This window comes from Onychomys torridus, chromosome 2 (genome assembly GCF_903995425.1).
Source record: "Onychomys torridus chromosome 2, mOncTor1.1, whole genome shotgun sequence".
Classification (NCBI taxonomy): domain Eukaryota; kingdom Metazoa; phylum Chordata; class Mammalia; order Rodentia; family Cricetidae; genus Onychomys; species Onychomys torridus.
The window spans coordinates 116,528,776-116,547,857 of record NC_050444.1 but is presented as its reverse complement, the minus strand read 5'-3'; the positions used below and the strand labels follow the sequence as shown (position 1 = coordinate 116,547,857).

The 19,082-nt window shown below is 46.4% G+C and overlaps 1 protein-coding gene across 1 annotated transcript in view; it reads right to left on the bottom strand.

Annotated features, from left to right (window-relative positions):
- Positions 1-18,155, bottom strand: part of Pgm1 (phosphoglucomutase 1) — a 59,902-nt gene extending 41,747 nt beyond the window's left edge. The window contains exon 1 of the mRNA XM_036178379.1: positions 17,757-18,155. Coding sequence (XP_036034272.1) covers positions 17,757-18,002 — 246 coding nt within the window. The 5' untranslated portion in view covers positions 18,003-18,155. The remainder of the gene's footprint in view (positions 1-17,756) is intronic.
- Positions 18,156-19,082: the final 927 nt, after the last annotated feature.

The following is a 19,082-nucleotide window of genomic DNA, read 5'->3' as shown; positions in this document are numbered from 1 at the left end:
GACTGTCCTACACACACTGGGCCACTATTCAATCGAAAAGAAAAAATTTCTGTTGTTTATGGTAACATGGATAACACTGAGTGTCCCTAAAGCACAGGGTGTTATCAAGCACTGGAGCTATGCTGGAGAACCAAGAGACAGAAACACCCTCCAACACTGTTCAAGAGAGGTCCCAGGAACAAGAGGACACATCTGGCCACTTCCTACAACTGCCATCAAATCCAGGTGTGCAGAGCTGCTATGCAAAACCAAACACTGCCACTCAAGGACAATTCTGCTTACTTTGGGGCTGCCTGTGGTGAACTTCTGAGACCAGACAGCTGAGATCAAGGACATTTGAAAACTTAGTTATTCAGAATAGGTTCCCCCTCCCACCCTCAAAGCCTGTGCATGAAGCACTGTATGAGAAAACACCTGTGTTCTGAAATTAAAAGATTAACAGTGTGCAGCATGGTGCTAGGTCACTAGCAAATCTGGTAAGACATGCAAACTGGGAAGGCAGTAACTGCTGCAGGACTCTTGGCAGGTATAAAATGCCTGCATTTCCTACTGAATGCTGACTTTACTCCCAGTGAGCCAGCCCACTTAGGACTCTGTAACTTGTGCAGACAATCTGCCTACATATCATCTTATCCTTTACACTCATGCTCTGATATATTAATTTCAAAAATAAGTAAAAAGAAATTCAAAGGGCTAGGGTTATAGTTGAGTTGTAGTGTGCTTGTCTAGTATGCAAAAGCGCTGGGTTCAATCCTCAGCACCATTGTTCCTCACACACAAAAAAGGATTTTTTGGGGGCTGAAGAGATGGCTCAGAGGTTAAGAGCACTGGCTGCTTTTTCAGAGGTCCTGAGTTCAATTCCCAGCAACCACATAGTGGCTCACAACCATCTATAATAATATCTGGTGCCCTCTTCTGGCATGCAGGCATACACACAGACAGAACACTGCATACATAATAAATAAATCTTTAAAAAAAAAAAAAAAAAAAAACCTTTGGGGGAAAAAAGATTTTTCAAGTAATATCAGATAATAAATAGTATTCTAGGAATCAAACTTAGGTTTTTCTGACTCTGAAGTCATGCTACAACAAAATACTAAGTAAAAAAAAATCTACATTTTAAAATTTTTATTAGTGTGTGTTAGTGCTTGCATATACATTTGTATGCAAATGTCCCTTTTAAGGTGGAGCTCAGAGAACAACTTGCAGGAATCAGCCCTCTCCTTCCACCTCCTGAGTCCCAGGGATCAAACTCAAGTCGCACAGCTTGTGGGTGAGCACCTTTGCCTGTGAGCCTCCTCCTCAGTCTGGAAGAAGTAACTATGATAAATATCCCACCACGGTCTTCAGGATGCCCAAAGTCTGTGCTGTTTTAGTTGCCCTTCGGCTCATCTGAGGTGTTATCACTTTAGGTTCTGAGAGGTCTGTCTAGGGCAGGACTGTATCGCCCGTGGGGTGTCTTATCTGAATCAAAAGCACAATTTCAATGACAACCGTCATAACTTGCACTCCGGTTGCACCCAGAGCTCCTCAATCATTTATGTGCTTATTAACTCATTCAGTTCCCATAATACTCTCTGTCAGATATCGGAATTGGCCCCTGTTCACAGGTGGGGATTCTGAGCTTTAGAGATGCTAAGCAGAGCTCATAACATTTCACAGTAAGTGAAAAGTAAGGCATAAACCAAAGTCAATTCCAACTCATCCTATGAACTACTTTGTGCAATGCAGAGTGCCACCCAGTGGTCTGTCTTCTATTTGGCATTATGTCAGAGGCAGTCCACAGAGGCACTGTGCAGGATGAAGCCCTGAAACCTTGGGTAAGCTTAAACAGGGCAGCGCCTGCCTCATGTGAAAAGATATCCTGATCTGGTTCCAACAGAGCAGCAGCAATGTGGGAGGGGGTCGGGGGAGAGGGAGGAGCTTCTTGGGGTTCCCATCCTGTTCTAGTTGTCCATTAATGGTGGTCTCTCCTCAGAGACCCTCTACTCTTCCCTCAGAACCTGTGATGGATCTCGAGAGCATCTTGGACTACCTAGGGCCCTCAAACCAATGACGAGTGTCCTTAGGATACAAAAGAAGAGGACTAAGGGTGTGGAACAATGGCAGACTGCAGACTTGGAGCCTAGAGTTGAATCCCCAATACAGAAAGCAGGGTGGGAGAGAAGATGGGCTAACAGAGGCCCTTGGTGGCCTTGCGAAGTCAGAAGCAGTGACTAAACACATGCCAGGACCACCACCAGGACCACCCAAAGTGAAAGCATCACAGAAGGGTTCTCCCAATACTATTTCTGCTGCTTTTTTTTTTTTTTAAGACTTCTGGTTTCCAGACATAGGAGATAATAAATTTCTTTTTTTTTTTTTTAAGCCCTCAGCTTGTGGCCATTTGTCTCAGCAGTCACAAACCAACCTACAGTATATTTTTTAACTATCTGTGGATATGTCCATCTCTCCCATGAGCACTTTGCCTTACCCTTCTGTGTTCCGCCAGACACCCTGCACAGTCACTGGCACACAGGGTATCAATGTTTGTTAAATGAATAAATCCATGTGTCCTAGGAGGCTGACAGCAATGTTAGATGCAATTCTGGAAGCTTCCTATCTATGGTATTACATTGACCTGGGCCAGGGAATCACGGCATGCCACAGATCCAGCTCAAGGTATCACTCACATGGGGCTTGGCTCTCAAATCCAGTGGGGGTCCATGGCTGAGCCTCACAGGGACCAAGGACCATTGTCTGGCCAGGCAAATCTGAGACACACTGGATGGCTGGAATAAGATGAGATATCCATGCAGTAGCTGGCGGCACACACAGAATACCCTATCTTTGTCACCTCCTCCTCTGTCCTCCAATGGTCTCAGTATTTGAAATCATTGTAAAATCCTTAGAGTTATCAGAATGTTCTGTTTACTAAATAAAGACTGTAGTGCTATTTGAAGCACTATGGTGCTTCACAAAGGCCAGCGCAGCCTCACACTAATGCTCAAGCCACGTACCACTTCTCTCGGATGTTCCGTCGGGAAGCTGGCAAGGGTAATATATGTGCTAAGCAGTTTTCTCATGGGTTTGACCACAAAGCGCTGGAGCATAAAGTGTGACCCCCACCTACAGAGGAAGCTCAACCTCTTACCCCCAATACCATCTGAGTGTTCTCTATACTTACTTCCTATTTGCTTCATTTAAAATCCTCCTTAAATTGTTTCCCATCTTGAGCCACAGAATGAATTTCATAGGGCCACGAAAGGGCCCATAGAGACCTGGAATATAATAGTTTTATTACTACTAAGTCAAAAGGCCTCCTTTCTGTGTCCTCACCCAGGAATGCTAGCCTAGTTCTATATCCCAAACTCTTTGCTACTGTGGAGCAGGTGTGCACTGGCTTAAGGCTTGGGGTTCTGGTTCCTGTGACATAGACCTGATGGGAATCTCTTCTTCATTCCAGTCTTGGTATTTAGTCATTTGTTTGGGGTTTTTTTGTGAGCAAACCTTCCCAATGTGCACAGCTACAAGATGCCCACTGAGAGCATGCTTGTGTACTCAGCAGAGTAGAGGAGATCTCTGGGACAGACCACACGAGGTGGTAAGTGAACAGTGTGGTCTCTGTGGCAGAACACACGGGAAAGTCCAACAGCTGGGGCTCCTTCAGCATGAGCTATCTTCTAAGATCCTCTTCATAGGCAGTGTGTGCAAGCTACACATGGTAACTCATTTCCCACGGCTCTGCCAGAATATATTCACCTCAACACCAGCTCCTTCAGTGACCTCAGGGAGCAGCAAGCTCTCCAAATGATGCTGACACCACACTCACTCTTTTAGGGGAAGCTGTCTTTCCTATCTGTGGTACTTTCTTTGAAAGTCCTCAGTCATAACAAATTTCATCCTTTGAGAATAGATTTGAACTTTGGAAAGAGACAAAAAAAATTGGCTGGAGCCATGTCTAATGAATAAAGTAGGTGTTCAAATCTCATTACATCATTTTAAGTGAAAAATGAAGCCTGACTATAAAATAATGTGACTGCTTTTCCTAGGTGGCCCATAAACCAGTGGCCTGAAAAATAATTCCCACAGAGGCATTTCAAAACGCTCTGAGAACTGGGCGCGTGACTGGAGTAAGTACATGGTCCCAGAGTGGCCATGTGCCAGGGAACAATACGAACTGTGGAAGCTCAAGTATGTTTGTTGAAAAGGAAATCTGATTGCTTACACTCTTGAGAACGGGGAGGAGGGGCGGGGAGGTAGTCTCCTGGAGACACTGAAACTGGCCCTCCTCTCCTAGATAGCCTCATCTCCCCAGGACAGGAAGTGGCAGAGAACAATGCCTCACTCACGTGCAGCAAGCCTTCACCAGCCTTCCTCCCCTTACAGACAGACACAGATAGTACCATGCCTGGGCTGGCCCTGCACTCCCTCAGACACCTCCTTTCCTTACCATAACCTCTTATCACGCCTGCTGGTGATTGCTTTGGCATATCGTGCTATCCCATTCATCAGGAAGGTCCTTGAGTATGACATCTCCACTGTCTATCGTGTGCAGGACAGTGCACATCACCACGTGGTTGGTTACTGCTACTGTTCGGGTCTTGAGTTGGTCCCCAACGTGGTATTGGGGAGAGGAAGTAGAACCTTCAAGAGGAAAAGCCTGAAGAGAGGTCTTTCTCTCAGTGGGGGCATGCCCTCAGGAGCTTGTGGGACTCCCCCCCTCCTTCTGCATCTCCTGGCTTTGTAATGTAAATAACATTTGTTCTGCCATAGTCTGACTTCCCACAGACCCATAAGCAGTGAGTCTGCCTGGCCACAGACAGGAACCTCTAAAACCATTAGCCAAAAACAACGTCTTTGCTTTAGAAGTTACTATCTCTGGCATTTTGATACAGTAACTAGAGGCTGACTTGTAGATACACCAACTGTTTGCCTCTGCCTCTCATGAAGCTCCTAAAGCTTTACTTTGTGAATGTAGCTTCCCCTGCCAGGTAACCAAAAGTAGCCATTAGGTCCACATACAGACATGCAGAGACCTAAGTATATAAGTGATTGCCGAGGCTGCAGAAGGCAGGAAGGGTGACTAACTGCTAATTAATGGGCTTTCTTTCAGTGTCAAAGTATAGATTGGGATGGTGGTTACACAACTCTGAATAAACTAAAAACTATTACCAGGCACTGTGCTGTGTCTCTGTAGCCCTGCAACTGGAGATGCTGAAGCATGACGATCGCTCCTGAGCCCTGGGGTTGGGAGGCCAAACTGGAAAATACCCCAAAATATTAAATGGGATATACTTAAAATGGGTAAGCTGTCTGGGGTGTGAGTTATCTCCCAATAAAGCAATTAATTTTTAAAAGCGTCTCATGACAGGAAGGTTTGTGCTCTGGCCCCTCCCTAAGGTAATGAGTGAATGACTGATAATCAATGAAAACGACTAATGACATTCACCACCAGATTTGGAAGAAATGCGTAGGGGTGGTGTGAGCTGCTGGTTGATCTTGAAAATTAATTTTACCTTTCATTTAGTTCAATGAATCCCAATATTTCATCTATCATGTAAGACCCAGAATAAAATGGGTATTTTCCAGCTTCCCTTGGATGGCTCAGCTGTTTTGGTTAGCAGATATGAGCAAAATTGTTCCATGTAATCTTTATCCTATTGGCTTGAAAAAAGGTGGGGTGGAGACTAGCCATCTAGGACAAGACAGAAAAATAACCAGAGAAGGCTGGGCAATAAGAGAAGACACATGAATCCCTTTACACAAAAGAGCCACACACAGCCCTGAACTGCTCAGATGTGCTCCATGACAAAAGAGTTCCATTACTACCAACTTCTAAATGCTGTGGTTTGGAACTCCGTTATAACAGCCAAACCTATATTCTGACTGATACGAAGAGTTAAGACTTCTGACCCAAGCAGAATCTAAAATATGTGGCATCTGCATATTTGTTAGGTCACGGCAAGACTATTACTTCTGCCAGCATGGAACAGACCGCTGGCCAGTGAAGACTGCAGGCAGATAGAAGAACCGGAGACGTGAGCCCTGGCTTCATCTCACACTAAAGACCAGAGTGTAAGCAAGGGCTGGTAGGTGGAAATGGAGGTTATGACTCTGCCACAGGAAAGTTTTCTTCAACTGTGGCCTCAAAATGAGGCCACTCAAGGCCAGCCACTGGTGGCACTGCAGAGCAGTGATGATAGCTATCTGTCTGCAAAGCAGTGGCAAGAAAAACTGTGCCTCGAGGTATCCCAGGATTCCCTGTGAGACAATGGGAGTCCAGGGCCAGGCAGAAGGAGGATCTGCCTTCTTACCCACTAGTCTCTTCCCCTCATCCAAAGCGGCCATCAGCAATGGACAAATCAGGGCGGGGGCGACCACACACACAATAAATACAAATCAAAGTTTCTCTATGCGTATAAGAATGTTCTCTGTGGTTACTAGCCCAAGGAACTGAGCAGACAAGGCCGGCAGCCCCCTGAGTCTACAAGGGAACATGCAACCACAGCCTGCAAAGGCAACCTGTTGTTTATCTCCCACTTTTCATCAAAAGAAGCCCCCAAAAGGGCTCAGGGCATGCTTGATCCTGTCCACTATCCAGTGACCAAAGGGGACAGGAGAGAAAGTTCCTCCCTGAAGGCAGAACCAGGGCTCCCCATGAACGTACTCATGACCAGGGCAGGGAGTCTGCGTCCCAGCCAGCACCTCTATGGCTGGTAGCTGCTCAACACATGCTACATATAAGTGCACAAGACTAATTCTTTTTCCTTCTCTTCCAATCTACTATACTCCTCTACCTACCTACTACCTACCTACCTGTACACACGCACATGTGGTCACACAGTTACATTATTACACCTATTAGCTACTGGATGCTGCACTGCAGGGAGCCACATATGGCCTGAAGGAGGGAACACTGGGTCCCCCAGAGATTGTAGACTCTGAACTGACCACATTGCTGGAAGCGATCTGGGCTGCTTCCCCTGGGGCGGAGTCATGTGAACAGTGGATAAGGTGATCTGTGTGGACGATGAAGCAATGAGCAGAAGTGGGGACTGTGAGTTTCACTTCCCTCTCTTAAGGAATAGGACTATTTTAAATAACCACAGGCCTTCCAATATCATGGATAAGTGTCCCCCAAAGGTTCACATTAGGCTTAGTTCTGAGCCCAGCAGGCTACTGAGACTTTCAGGTGGGCCTACTGGTATTTATTATGCCATTGTTGGTGCCCTTGAGTGGGACAGTAGGAACCAGCCTCTTTTTTTTTTTTTAATTAAGAAAATTTTTATTGGGCTGGAGTGATGGCTCACTGGTTAAGAGCACCAACTGCTCTTCCGGAGGACCTGGGTTCAATTCCCAGCACCCACATGGCAGCTAACAACTGTCTGTAACTCCAAGATCTGAAACCCTCACGTAGACATACATGCAGGGAAAACAAATAAATAAAAATAAATAAATTATAAAAAAAATTTATTAATTTTACATACCAATCATAGAGCCTCCCCCCACCTGCCCATTCCCTCTACAAGAAGGTAAGGCCTCCCATGGGGAGTCAGCAGAGCCTAATACATTCACCTCCCAATGTCTCAAGGCTGTGCAAGGTGTCCCACCATAGATAATGGGCTCCAAAAAGCTAGCTCATGCACCAGGAATATCTCCTGATCCTACTGCCAGGGGGCCCATTAAGCAGATCAAGCTACACAACTGTCTCACTTATACAGAGGGCCTAGTCCAGTCCCTTGGAGGCTCCACAGCTGTTGGTCTAAAGTCCATGAGTTCTCACTAGCTTGGTTTGGTTGTCTCTATAGGTTTCCCCATCATGATTGTTGATGCCCCTTGCTCATAGAATCCCTCTTCCCTCTTCAATTGGACTTCTGGAGCTCAGCCTGGTATTTGGCTGTGGATCTCTGCATCTGCTTCCATCAGTTACTGAAGAAAGGCTCTATGATGACAGTTAGGGTATTCACTGATCTGATTACTGGGGTAAGCCAGTTCAGGTACCCTCTCCACTATTGCTAGTAGTCTAAGTTGGGGTCATCCTTGTGGATTCCTGGGAACTTCCCTAGCACCCAGTTTCTCCCTATCCCAATGATGTCTCCCTCTATCATGGTATCTTTTTCATTGTTCTCCCACTCCATCCCTGTTCCAGCTCAACCATCCCGTTCCCTTATGTTCTCATCCCCAACCCCCTACCCTCCACTGGCTCCCCTCATCCTCAGTTTACTCATGGAGTTCTCATCTATTTCCCCTTCCCAGGGCAGAGATCCAGCCTCTTCTTTTGTACTAGGCCATAAACAGCATGGACTTCCTCTACCATACCAGAGAGCCCACTATGACATACTGTGCTACTGCAGGCCCAAAGTGGTGGGGCCAACGGGCCATCTACTGAAAATTCTCCAAGACTAGTCAAATGAACTTCCTTCCCCTTTGACTGCACTGGGGCTTTTGTTGCTATAATGGAGAGATGACTCAGACATGGGAAGAGCAGGAAGGGTACACGGAACCATCTGCAATCAGGTGGGCAAAGTCAGAAGACCACAAGAGGCCGGCCCAACCTGCTTGCACTAGCCATTCCAAGAAAGACAATCTTCTATCTTGTTTAGTTCATTACTATTAAGTCTCTATTACCATAGTTCAACCTATATAGTCATACAAATGATCTGGATTACCACACAGGCTGCACAGTATACACCATGTTCACTTTGGAGGCCACCTCAAAGTGCCAACCTCCACAGCAGCCAAACTGAGCTACTGGAGATGTGGGAGCATTCTTGGGATGATCTAACTGGTTTCAACCAGAAGGCAGGCAGAAAGCCCCAAAGCCACCATGCTCCGATTTGCCTGTGCTGAATTACAATCCAGAGGCTTCCCACATGTGCAAGGCAGGGAGGCAGCAAGAGTTTGCAGTGCATAACTATTTCCCTGGCAGGAAGTCAGCTAGCTATACTAACACAGAGACAAAGAGGATGAGGAAGATTTCAACAGCACGGGCAATTCTGCCCCCCATTTCACTCACAGACCGTAAGCCCTCGCTCGGTCCTGGTCCCTCCACAGCTCTGAGTGTTTCCCTGGTCTTGTTTTCCTCTCTGGCTGAATAGACTGGATGCATGGTTTCCTATATATCTGTGCAAAGGACTGAAGGGTGACTCGGATACTGAAGTGTCATCCTCCACTCTAACTTGGAACACACCCTAGAGCACACAAATCTTCCCATACGCACTGCATGCTGATTACTGTTACCACTGACCCAGGGACACTGAGTTTCCTTTTTTTTTTACAGGGACCATCGAGTGGAGAAGCTATCTGTGGTTTAATCTTTCTTTCACACTATGATCCCCAAACTGGTTTTGATTCAATCCAGGAGTGGGAAAAGTGGCTTTGACCCAAAGGCTCAGAACTTCCTTCACTCAGGGTGCCCACGTCTTCCCTGTTTAAAGACACTTAGGCTGGCTGTGCATCTCAACCACCCCCAGGGGGAACCTGGCATGCAGAACACTGTCCGGGGCTTCTGTTGCTCCCTCCGTGACCCCACCCATTGGTGACCTGGGAGGAAAATGCATTTTGTGCTGAGTCAACTTTGTTCAGAACAGCTGAACACAAATCCAAGCATTCCTTGCCAGAGGAAGCTGTGTTGAGTATCTTACAGGAAAACAGATCTCACTTCTCATGTGACATGGGAGAGTGGAAAAGAAGAAAGCATCTAAATGTGGAAAGACAGTTCTCTATGTTGTAGACAGCCTCATACACCTGATGTCATGTGTGTTGGTATTCCCCAAAATTATTCTATTGGGGTCCTCTTGTAAATGCATAGACATCATCTGTACATCAAAACTCTGGAAGCCCGTTAATGCTGCCTAATTCATTGTCCTCAAGATTTGACCAGGATATTATTACAACCCCAGAACTCCTTTCTCTGAAATACACTCACTTTTGTTAGTTATCCGACTTTTCTATTGTTAAGAGGCAGCATCCCACTTTATAGGCCATGCTGCCCTTGAACAGGCCTCCTGCCATAGTCTCCTGACTGCTGAGATTACAGGCGTGTGCTGCCATGACCCATGAGATACACTTATTTATAGAAAAGATCAACTGTATGAAATATCAGAAGACCAAAGTCCCAGTTCCAGTGCCACCAAGAGGCTGGACAAGTGAACCACGTTTCATCATTACAGTTCATCTGTTCAGAAATGCACTGGGGACAGCCTTCTTCAGATCTAGGCTGGTGAGTGTAGTTCTTGCTCATCAAGAAAACTTCTCTTTGCAACAGATGGAGACTATTATAGAAAAACACAACCAAACAAAATGCAGAGCTGCTTAGCTCATTCCCAATGGATATATCTTCAATTTAACTCCCATTCCTAAGGCTCAGAGATCATGGCAGAAGCGGGGAAGGAGATATTGGTAGAACCAGAGGTTCAGGGAGTTTGCTGTGAGATTGTGTCCCCCTAGAAATGTCTGAAGCTACACCCAAAAGTCTCACCAATATGGCTGCCTAAATGTGAGCTGAACAAGGACATTAGACATGCTAAAGTGGATGATGAAAGCACATGAGGCCTCAACCCTACACAAAGAACTAAGGAATGCTGACAAGGAGAAACAGTTTTCCCCAGGGAAGAGCATACCAACTGGTTATCCAACAATGGTCAGTCCTGAACACATACATACAAGTAACATTATACAGGCTGAGCTGGTTGCATTTATGTATTTAGGAATATATGTGTATGCATGTAACGGCAATTAATGAAGAAAGTGGTCATGGATTTGAGAGAAAGAGGAGTGGTGTGGAAGGGCTTGGAGGGAGGAAGGGGAAGGGAAAAAGGATGTAATTACAGTGTAATCTCAAAAAATAAAAGGAAAAAAGGAAGACACTGGAGCACCGATTATGCTAATCCATCTTCTGTTACTATAATGCAATGCCTAAGCTAAATATAATACAAAGCAAAGAGACTGAGTGAGCAGGAAGGTTTGAAGTTTGACAGTCGAAGCCAGTTCTCACCACCATTCAGACCAGTTCACAGGGCTGCCCTTCTGCACTGGCTAGTTTTATGTCACTTAACACAAGCTAAAGGCATCTGAGAGGAGAGAACCTAAACTAATAAAATGCTTCCTTCCATGAGATAAGCTATAGGCAAGCCTGTAGGGCATTTTCTTAATTAGTGATCGGTGGAGGAGGATCTAGCCCACTGTGGGTAGTATCACCTGTAGGGTGGTGGTCCTGGGTTCTATATTTTTGGTTGTGAGCCTAGCCTTTAACGGCTGAGCCATCTCTCCAGTCCGGTCCTGGGTTCTATAAGAAAGCAGACTGAGTGTCTTAGTTAGGGTTTCCATTGCTGTGAAGAGATATCATGGCCACAGCAACATTTAATTGTGGTGGCTCACTTACAGTTCGGAGGTTTAGTGGTCCATTATCATCACGGCAGGAAGCAAGGCAGCAAGCAGGAAGACATGGTGCTAGAGAAGTAGCTGAGAGTTCTTACATCTTGACTTGCAGTCAACAGGAAGTGGCCTGTCTCAATGGGCATGACTTAAGCATATATGAGACCTCAAAGCCCACCTCAACAGTAACACACTTCCTCCAACAAGGCCATACCTACCCCAACTAGGCCACACCTCCTAATAGTGCTACTCCCTTTAGGGACTATTTTCTTTCAAACCATAACATCAAGCAAGTCATGGGGAAGAAGCCAGTAAGCAGCACTCCTCCATGGCCTCTGCGTGACCTCTTGCCTCCAGGTTTCTGCCCTCTTGAGTTCCTTCCTTGATTTCCTTCCATGAACAGTGCTGTAGAAGTGTAAGTCAGCTGGGAGATGGTGGTGCATGCCTTTAATCCCAGCACTTGGGAGGCAGAGGCAGGCAGATCTCTGTAAGTTCGAAGCCAGTCTGGGCTACAGAGTGAGTTCCAGTACAGGCACCAAAGCTACACAGAGAAACCCTGTCTCAAAAAACAAACAAACAAACAAATAAAGGAAGTGTAAGTCAAATAAATGCTTTTCTCCCTAAATTACTTTGGTCAGGGTATTTCAGCAAAAATAAATAAACCTAACTAACACAGAAACTGGTACCAGAATCATGGGGTATTGTAGTGACAGTCATGACAGTGTGCTTTTAGGACTGTGGAAGGACTTTGGAACTTTGGACTAAAAAAGCCATTGAATGTTTGGTGAGTTTTTCTGTTGGGAGCTTGGAAGTGTTGAGAAATGCAGGCGATGGAGGTCTGATTGTGACATTCCAGGGGAAGTCTGCAGGTCACTTAGAAACTCCATAGGGGCTGTTGCATATTTTGAATTAAGAATCTGTGGTTCTGGTCAGCTACTGCTGAAGACTCAGATGTGGCTTTGAGTAACAAGATACCAGAACCTTTGCTTTGGTTGGACAATTAATGTTGGCCAACTAGAGCTGAGGAATTGATGATGATTAAGAATCATTGAGGAGAAATCTTCTGGAAGTGGTTCCTCAGGGTCAACACACAGAAGCTGTGTTCTAGAGATGGCCTAAGTTGTACTTTGTGCTGGCAGCCAAACTTGGTAATGTGTAAGAACCACCCAGGTGGTACTGGTTTTGAAAGCACCTGAGGCTTGGCCCTGGAAGAGGCCAGGATGATGAAGATGCAGCCTCAGTAGCAGTTGAAGTCACAGGACTAAAGGGGTCATGCAGAGAAGCCAAGGCTTAGCGCTGTAAAGAGAGTCGAGGAGAGACTATTAGATAAAGTGCAGCCCAGTTGTAGTAGGAGAAGTCCTGGGGTGACCACCCATGAAAGCTGCAGGCATGAAGTAGAGCCCACCTTAGCTTTGAAGACAAGCTGTGTGTGCAGCATGGGGTGGACACAGAGAAGCAACGCTAGCTTTGGAAGGGCCCATAAGATCTGAAGTGGACCCCAGACACTGGACATTGAGTCAATTTACAGCTGGAGTTTGGTTTTGCTTTGTTCAGACTAGGACTGTACCCCAGTCCTTCTCTCTTGGGATACGAAAGTTAAATTTATTTTGATTTTACAGAAGTCAACAGTTGGGAGACTTAGAACTTTTAGAGAGATATTGGAATTTTATAGAGACATGGAATTAAGAAGAGACTTTGTATTTTAAAAAGACTTTGAATTTTTATAAAGCCTGAATTTTAAAGTGTTTGAATTTGTAAAGGCCGTTGAGTTTTTCAAGTTTATAAAATGTTTTATGTTGTAATGTTGATATTAATGTGTAATCCTGGGGATAAACAAGAAAGAAAAGGTTGTGGCTTAACAATGATGGGTTTATGTGTCAAGCTGACAAGGGGTCAGTTGTGCTAGACAGTTTTACATAAACTTAACACAAGCTAAAGTCATCTGAAGGAAGCAAATCTTGAGTGAGAAATTGCCTCCATGAGATTGGGCTATAGACAAACCTATAGGACATTCCTTAATTAGAGATTGATGGAGGAGGGCCCTGCCCTTTGTGGATGGGTACACACTTGGGCTAGTGGTCCTGGGAACTATAAGAAAGCAGGTTGAGCAAGCCATGGGGAGCAGCAAGCCAGTAAGCAGCTTTCCTCCATGGCCTCTACATGAGCTCCTGCCTGCAGGTTCCAGCCCTGAGCTCCCCAGCTATGAGCTCAGCTCCGAAGCCACCTGAGTAGATAGCTATGACTGGGCATATGACCAAGCATTCCAGGGAATTGGGAGAGAATGGATGGGGCAGTTCCAACTTGCCTGCTTCACTTTCTTGCCCATGTGGCTGGGCTTGCCCTGCAGAGTGCCCTTTCTGTGTGTATGAGAGCTGAAATTCAGTCCCCCTACTAGAAAGGAAAAAAGTGAAGCTCAAATTCCCCTCCCTACAAGCTTCACAACCAGGGACGACCAACTCTTTAGCACCCTACCAAACAACGCACTACACAGAACTGCAGCATCTCCATCCTGTTCTCTTAAGGGCCCATTTATTTTTTTCTAAAGCCATGTTTTCTAACAGGGACTCCTTGTGCCATCCTTCTTCCCCTAAGATGGCATATAAGCCAGACATTGTAATGGTCTCGTCATATTTTTCTAGAACTTTCCACCAATGTGTCTTGTTATCAGTTTGTAGGACCCCCAAATAGTTGAGCAGACAAAAGGTTTCCTACTGTGGGCCCACTGAAGAACAAACCTGTCGGGTATTTCATCTGCTGATCACACCATTACCATCCCAGGGCAAATTTACAATACAGAGATGCTCATGACTGTGAAATTCATGACACCCTGCCCTCTCATACAAGGAATTATAGTCTACCATTTACTTGGGAGCAAAATTTAATGTTAAATGATTAAATGTGTCTAGTCTTTACATATAACCCCCTCTCCCTGGGGGTCTCTTGACAAACACCTGCCTGGCTCAATGTTTAGCTCTGCTCCAGTGAGGCTTCCCCAACTTCCACACCAAGAGCTGCAGTCTCTAAAATGTTCTCTCCTTTACCAGCTTGTATTTATTTATTTTTTCAAAGGCTCTGTCTTCATGTGACATTTACGTTCCCCTGAAGTAGAGCCCCAGGACTCTGTGAGATCAGACACACTTCTAGTCACGGCTGTGGCCCTAGTATGAAAAACAGCACACAGCAGGAGCCAATAAATATTCATCAAATTAGTCACTCATTGTAACACAATGTCACTCCCCCCATCTAATTTTGATTCCATATTTACACACACACACACACACACACACACACACATACACACACACACCACACACACACATACACACACACCACATACACACACATACATACACACACATATACACACACATACATACACACACATACACACACACACATACACACACACACACCACACACACACACACACACACATACACACACACACACATACACACACATACATACACACATACACACACATACACACACACACACACACACACACCCCACACACACACACACACAGAGTTGCCCCCACCACCACATGCTTGCTGTGACACGTACATACATGCCCACACTTTAAAAATGAATGTAAGGCATATAAAAACACCTACATTGTATTCTCACTCAGCACAGTGTCTATGCTGTATTTAGTGTTATGATATAAAGAGATTTAAGGTAAATGCATGAATTACAAGCAAGTACCATCTCATCTTATAAAGGAACTTTGTGAGAAACAAGAACCTCAATATACAATAACAAATTAGAGAAACTAGTGATGGTGAAGCGGTTTTTATTACACCATTCTGCAGACAGAAATGTCAGCATCAAGAAGAGGCAAAAAGGGCTGGTGTGCTGATTTGGTGCAAGTCAGTGGTTTTTAAAGTCCCTGATCATGAGAAATCCCTGCCCTCTTTTTCCCACAGGCTGGTACTCCAGAGAGGTACAATCTCCATTGTCTTCTAGCATGGCTGCCTTCCCAAATTCCCCATCCTACTGGTTCTGAATGCAAAGCCTCATCTAGTGAATATTTCGGGGCTTGAGAATACTACCTTTTCTGATCATGGACTCGCCAAGTAGCAGACTGCCTGCAACTTCCCAGCTCTCAAGAGTCTTCAGACAAGCAGGTGCCAGCTGCCAGCTAGCAGAGAGAGGCCTAGTGGCCCCCTGCTTCTCTGTGACTCTATAATGAGCTCTAACTGCTCCCCATACTGAAAATGGACCATAACAATTTACTTCTTAAAGACATAATCTTTTATTGAATTTGGTAAGTGAAGGGGTCCTGGACCAATACTCCTGAGCATACCAAGGGAAGACTTATAGGTAAAATACAGTCCTATCTCAAGCTTCCTCTCCAGCGGGGACATATGACGCGCAGACATAATTTCACTGGAACTGGATTAATCTATTCTAGCAGTATCTACGGGAAAGGAGCCGTTGCTTTTTGAGGATGCGATCTGAACTGAATCACACCAGAAGAGTTACACACGTACACCCGGGTGAGTAGAGGTACTTCATGAAGACAGAGCAGCAAGCTAAGGACAGAACCTAGGGAACCACTAGGGTGTAAGTACAGCAGACAGTCAGTGACAAATCTCCAGAGTAGAGTCAGCAAAGTGCTCAAGGCGAGGAATGACAGTTAAGTGCAAAACCAGCCATGCCAAATGCAGGGGAAAGGTGAAGGCCTACAGCGGGGCTGCACAGAAGGAGCAGCTGGAGTGACGAGCAGCTGGGAGGGAGCATTTCGGCAGAGAGGTGGAAGCAGCGGAAATCAGCCGGAAGTGAGGTGCTGAGTGGACAAGGTGTGAGAACCAGTGAACACAGAAAGTTTGGCTGAAGAGAGGAGAGCAACAAGCCAGCGGGTACAAGGTGACGACGTTTAAGAACAGTTTTGTCTTCACTGATTCTCTCCTTCCCACCCCACAGTGCTCCCAAAGGGACAGATATCCACTTGAACCCTAAAACTCCCACTATACAGAAAGCTAAGGACAGGGCTCATGTCTGCACACCTCCCTTTCCCAACTCGTTCTCTGTGCAGGGCACAGGCTGCGGAACTACTGAATGAAGAACTTATGAGCACAGGTGGAGAGGAAGGGAGCTTCCACACACAGCCGCTGAGTGTTCTCTCCCCTCAGGGAAAGTTGTGGTGGTCTGAAAACTCAGGGGCAGAGAACAAGAAACCCTGACTTCTTTCACTTCTGAATGTCTGACCCATCCAGGAAAGGTGACAGAGCTCAGTTTAGATCTTGACAACCGGGAAAAGGAGGTCCTAAAATTTATGAATCCCTTGATTCTCAGAAGCCGCTCAAGTTCTTGGGACTGGCAGGTCTGTGCCAGATTCAATGGTCCTGCTAATTCTGGTAAATTCTTTAACCTGCCCAGGCTTCAGTCCTCTCAAGTCATATGGGTGACTTGAAAGTACCCATAATAGCATCTTCCTTATAGGGCTCCAAGAGGATCCTTGACACACACCAGTGAAGTGTTTGTCATGGTGCTTGCCAAGACAGCTTAAAATATGTTAATAAAACAAAGTACTGCTAAAATGAATAAATGTAACTGCTGATGGGAATGAACACCAGACTAGCTGAGTATAAGTCAAATGTTACTTTAAATATACAAAGAAAACATGTTCCCAAAACGCCTTAGGAAAATATCTTGTGGAAACAACCAATTCCAACTTTGCAAATGCACGTTTTTGTTCATCAGGTTTACAGGAAAAAAAAAAAATCTAAGTTTCACCTCTCTAGTGGACTTTCCCAATTAAGACAGTTAACCTCCCTTAACTGGGGGGTGGGGGTAGGCGGAACCGGGGGCGTTGCATTGCATTAATTTCCTGGCCTGTCAGGACAGCTTGCATAAGAGCCCTTGGGTATATTGTTTCTGTTTTAATGAAAATTCAGCTCCAGCCCCCTTAGTGGAACAGGTCCAGTGAACTACGCAGCAGAGACTGGACTTTTCAAAAGCCTGCACCCAGGCAGCAGGCCGAGCAGGGGCAGAAGCGCCTTCCCCAAGCCAACAAGAGGGAGTGGGGGTGGGGGTGGGGAGGCTTGGCACCTGCCCACCCAGATCGCTGGCCTGACACTCCAGGGAAGAAGCCCTCGGATCGCCGGCCCTTCCAGCGCCAGGCCCGGGCCAGCGGGAGGCGCCCCAGTCCCAGACCAGAATAGCAGGGCGCCGACGTGGGTCTGCACCGCGTCGGGCTCACCTTTCTGGGCAGAGCCACTGAGAAACTTGGAGGAGGGGGGCACTAGTGGAGGGCGGAGGGGGTAGGCGGGGTAATGCCAAGGTCAAGGGAGCGTGCGCGGGGCGGGGACCGGACAGAGGCGCTCACGGAAGCGTGGGCCCGGAGGAGCCCGCACGTCGCGCACGCCCGGCCCGGCCCGCTCGTCTCTTACCCCGTTGGCGGTGGCGATGCGGACGATAAGCTGGATGGCCTCGGTCATGTAGAAGCGGCCGTCCCCGCCCACCACCAGTGTGGCCTCCTGCCTCAGCGCCGGCTCCACGGTGGAGATGATGCTCTGGATGAAATTCTCCGCGTAGTTGGCGTTGCTCTGGAACACTTTCACCCGCTTCCGCAACCCGCTCGTACCAGGCTTCTGGTCCGGGTACGCCTGCGTCTTCACCGTCGCGATCTTCACCATGGTGGCGGTGAGCTGCCGGGCGACAGAGACTGGCGGCTTCTGCTGTTGGGGCTGCTGCGGGCGAGGGCGCAGGGTCCGCTTGGCCCTCCTCCTGGAAGCGACCGCCCAGGGCCCGCCCACGTCGCGCCGAAGTCCGGCAGCCTGGGAAGGGGGACAGGTCACGGGGTCGAGAGGGGCGGAGTCTCCCTGACGGACACCTGAGCCAATAGTCTATATAAAGAAACTAGCTCTTTAATTGAGGGGCAGAGCTTAGTGTAAGGACAGGTCATAGTGCAAGGACAGAGTTCAATGCTGTTTCCCGTGATTGGGCTAGAGTACCACGTATAGAAGAAACTCTGGAAGCCAGTCTGAAGGACAGAAATGCCATCCTCCGACTTTTTTTCTGCAAGGGCAGAATCAACGCCAAAGTTAAATTAGACTTTCTGCTTTTTACGTATTTGCTATGGACTAGGTTATCACTACTTTATTAGTGATAGTGGGTATCCAAAGAACTGATTTGTTGTGTATAGTGACCAAATTTTTCAAAAGTAAGAGTTTTATCTTTCCCTGTTTATGCTTCCAAAACTGAAAATTCTAATAATAAAATCCTTCTTCACAACGAGGAAGTTCAACTCAGATTGGGTCTAAACAAACTAGGCTCTTACCAAGATTTACCTGCCAGTCATTGTCAGGTTTGATAACTAGGAAAAGGAAACTTTCAGGGCAGCCTAGATAATCACTGGTATAGAGACATAAGGTGTCCTGTGATTACTGTGACAACAGCCCAGTGCTGGTGAGAACAGCAGGGACTAAAGCAGCCAAGAAGGCTTTGATTCTTCGGTGGGAATCTTTCCTTGTGGCTTTAGCAGCTCCTTAGGATTGTTGAGAGGCTCTGCTTGACAAATGTGTCATTTTGGTGTCCTGAGGGAGGGGAAAAAAAATTCAGAAAGTTAACATCTGTGAGTGTCCATCTTAAACATGAAACCCTTCATAAAGGATTTCTGCAAGAATTAATGAGACTGTGGTAATGAGTGTGCCTATGTTCTTATGCACATGTACACACTATGGATGCACAGACCTATACAGACCTTTGAAATGATC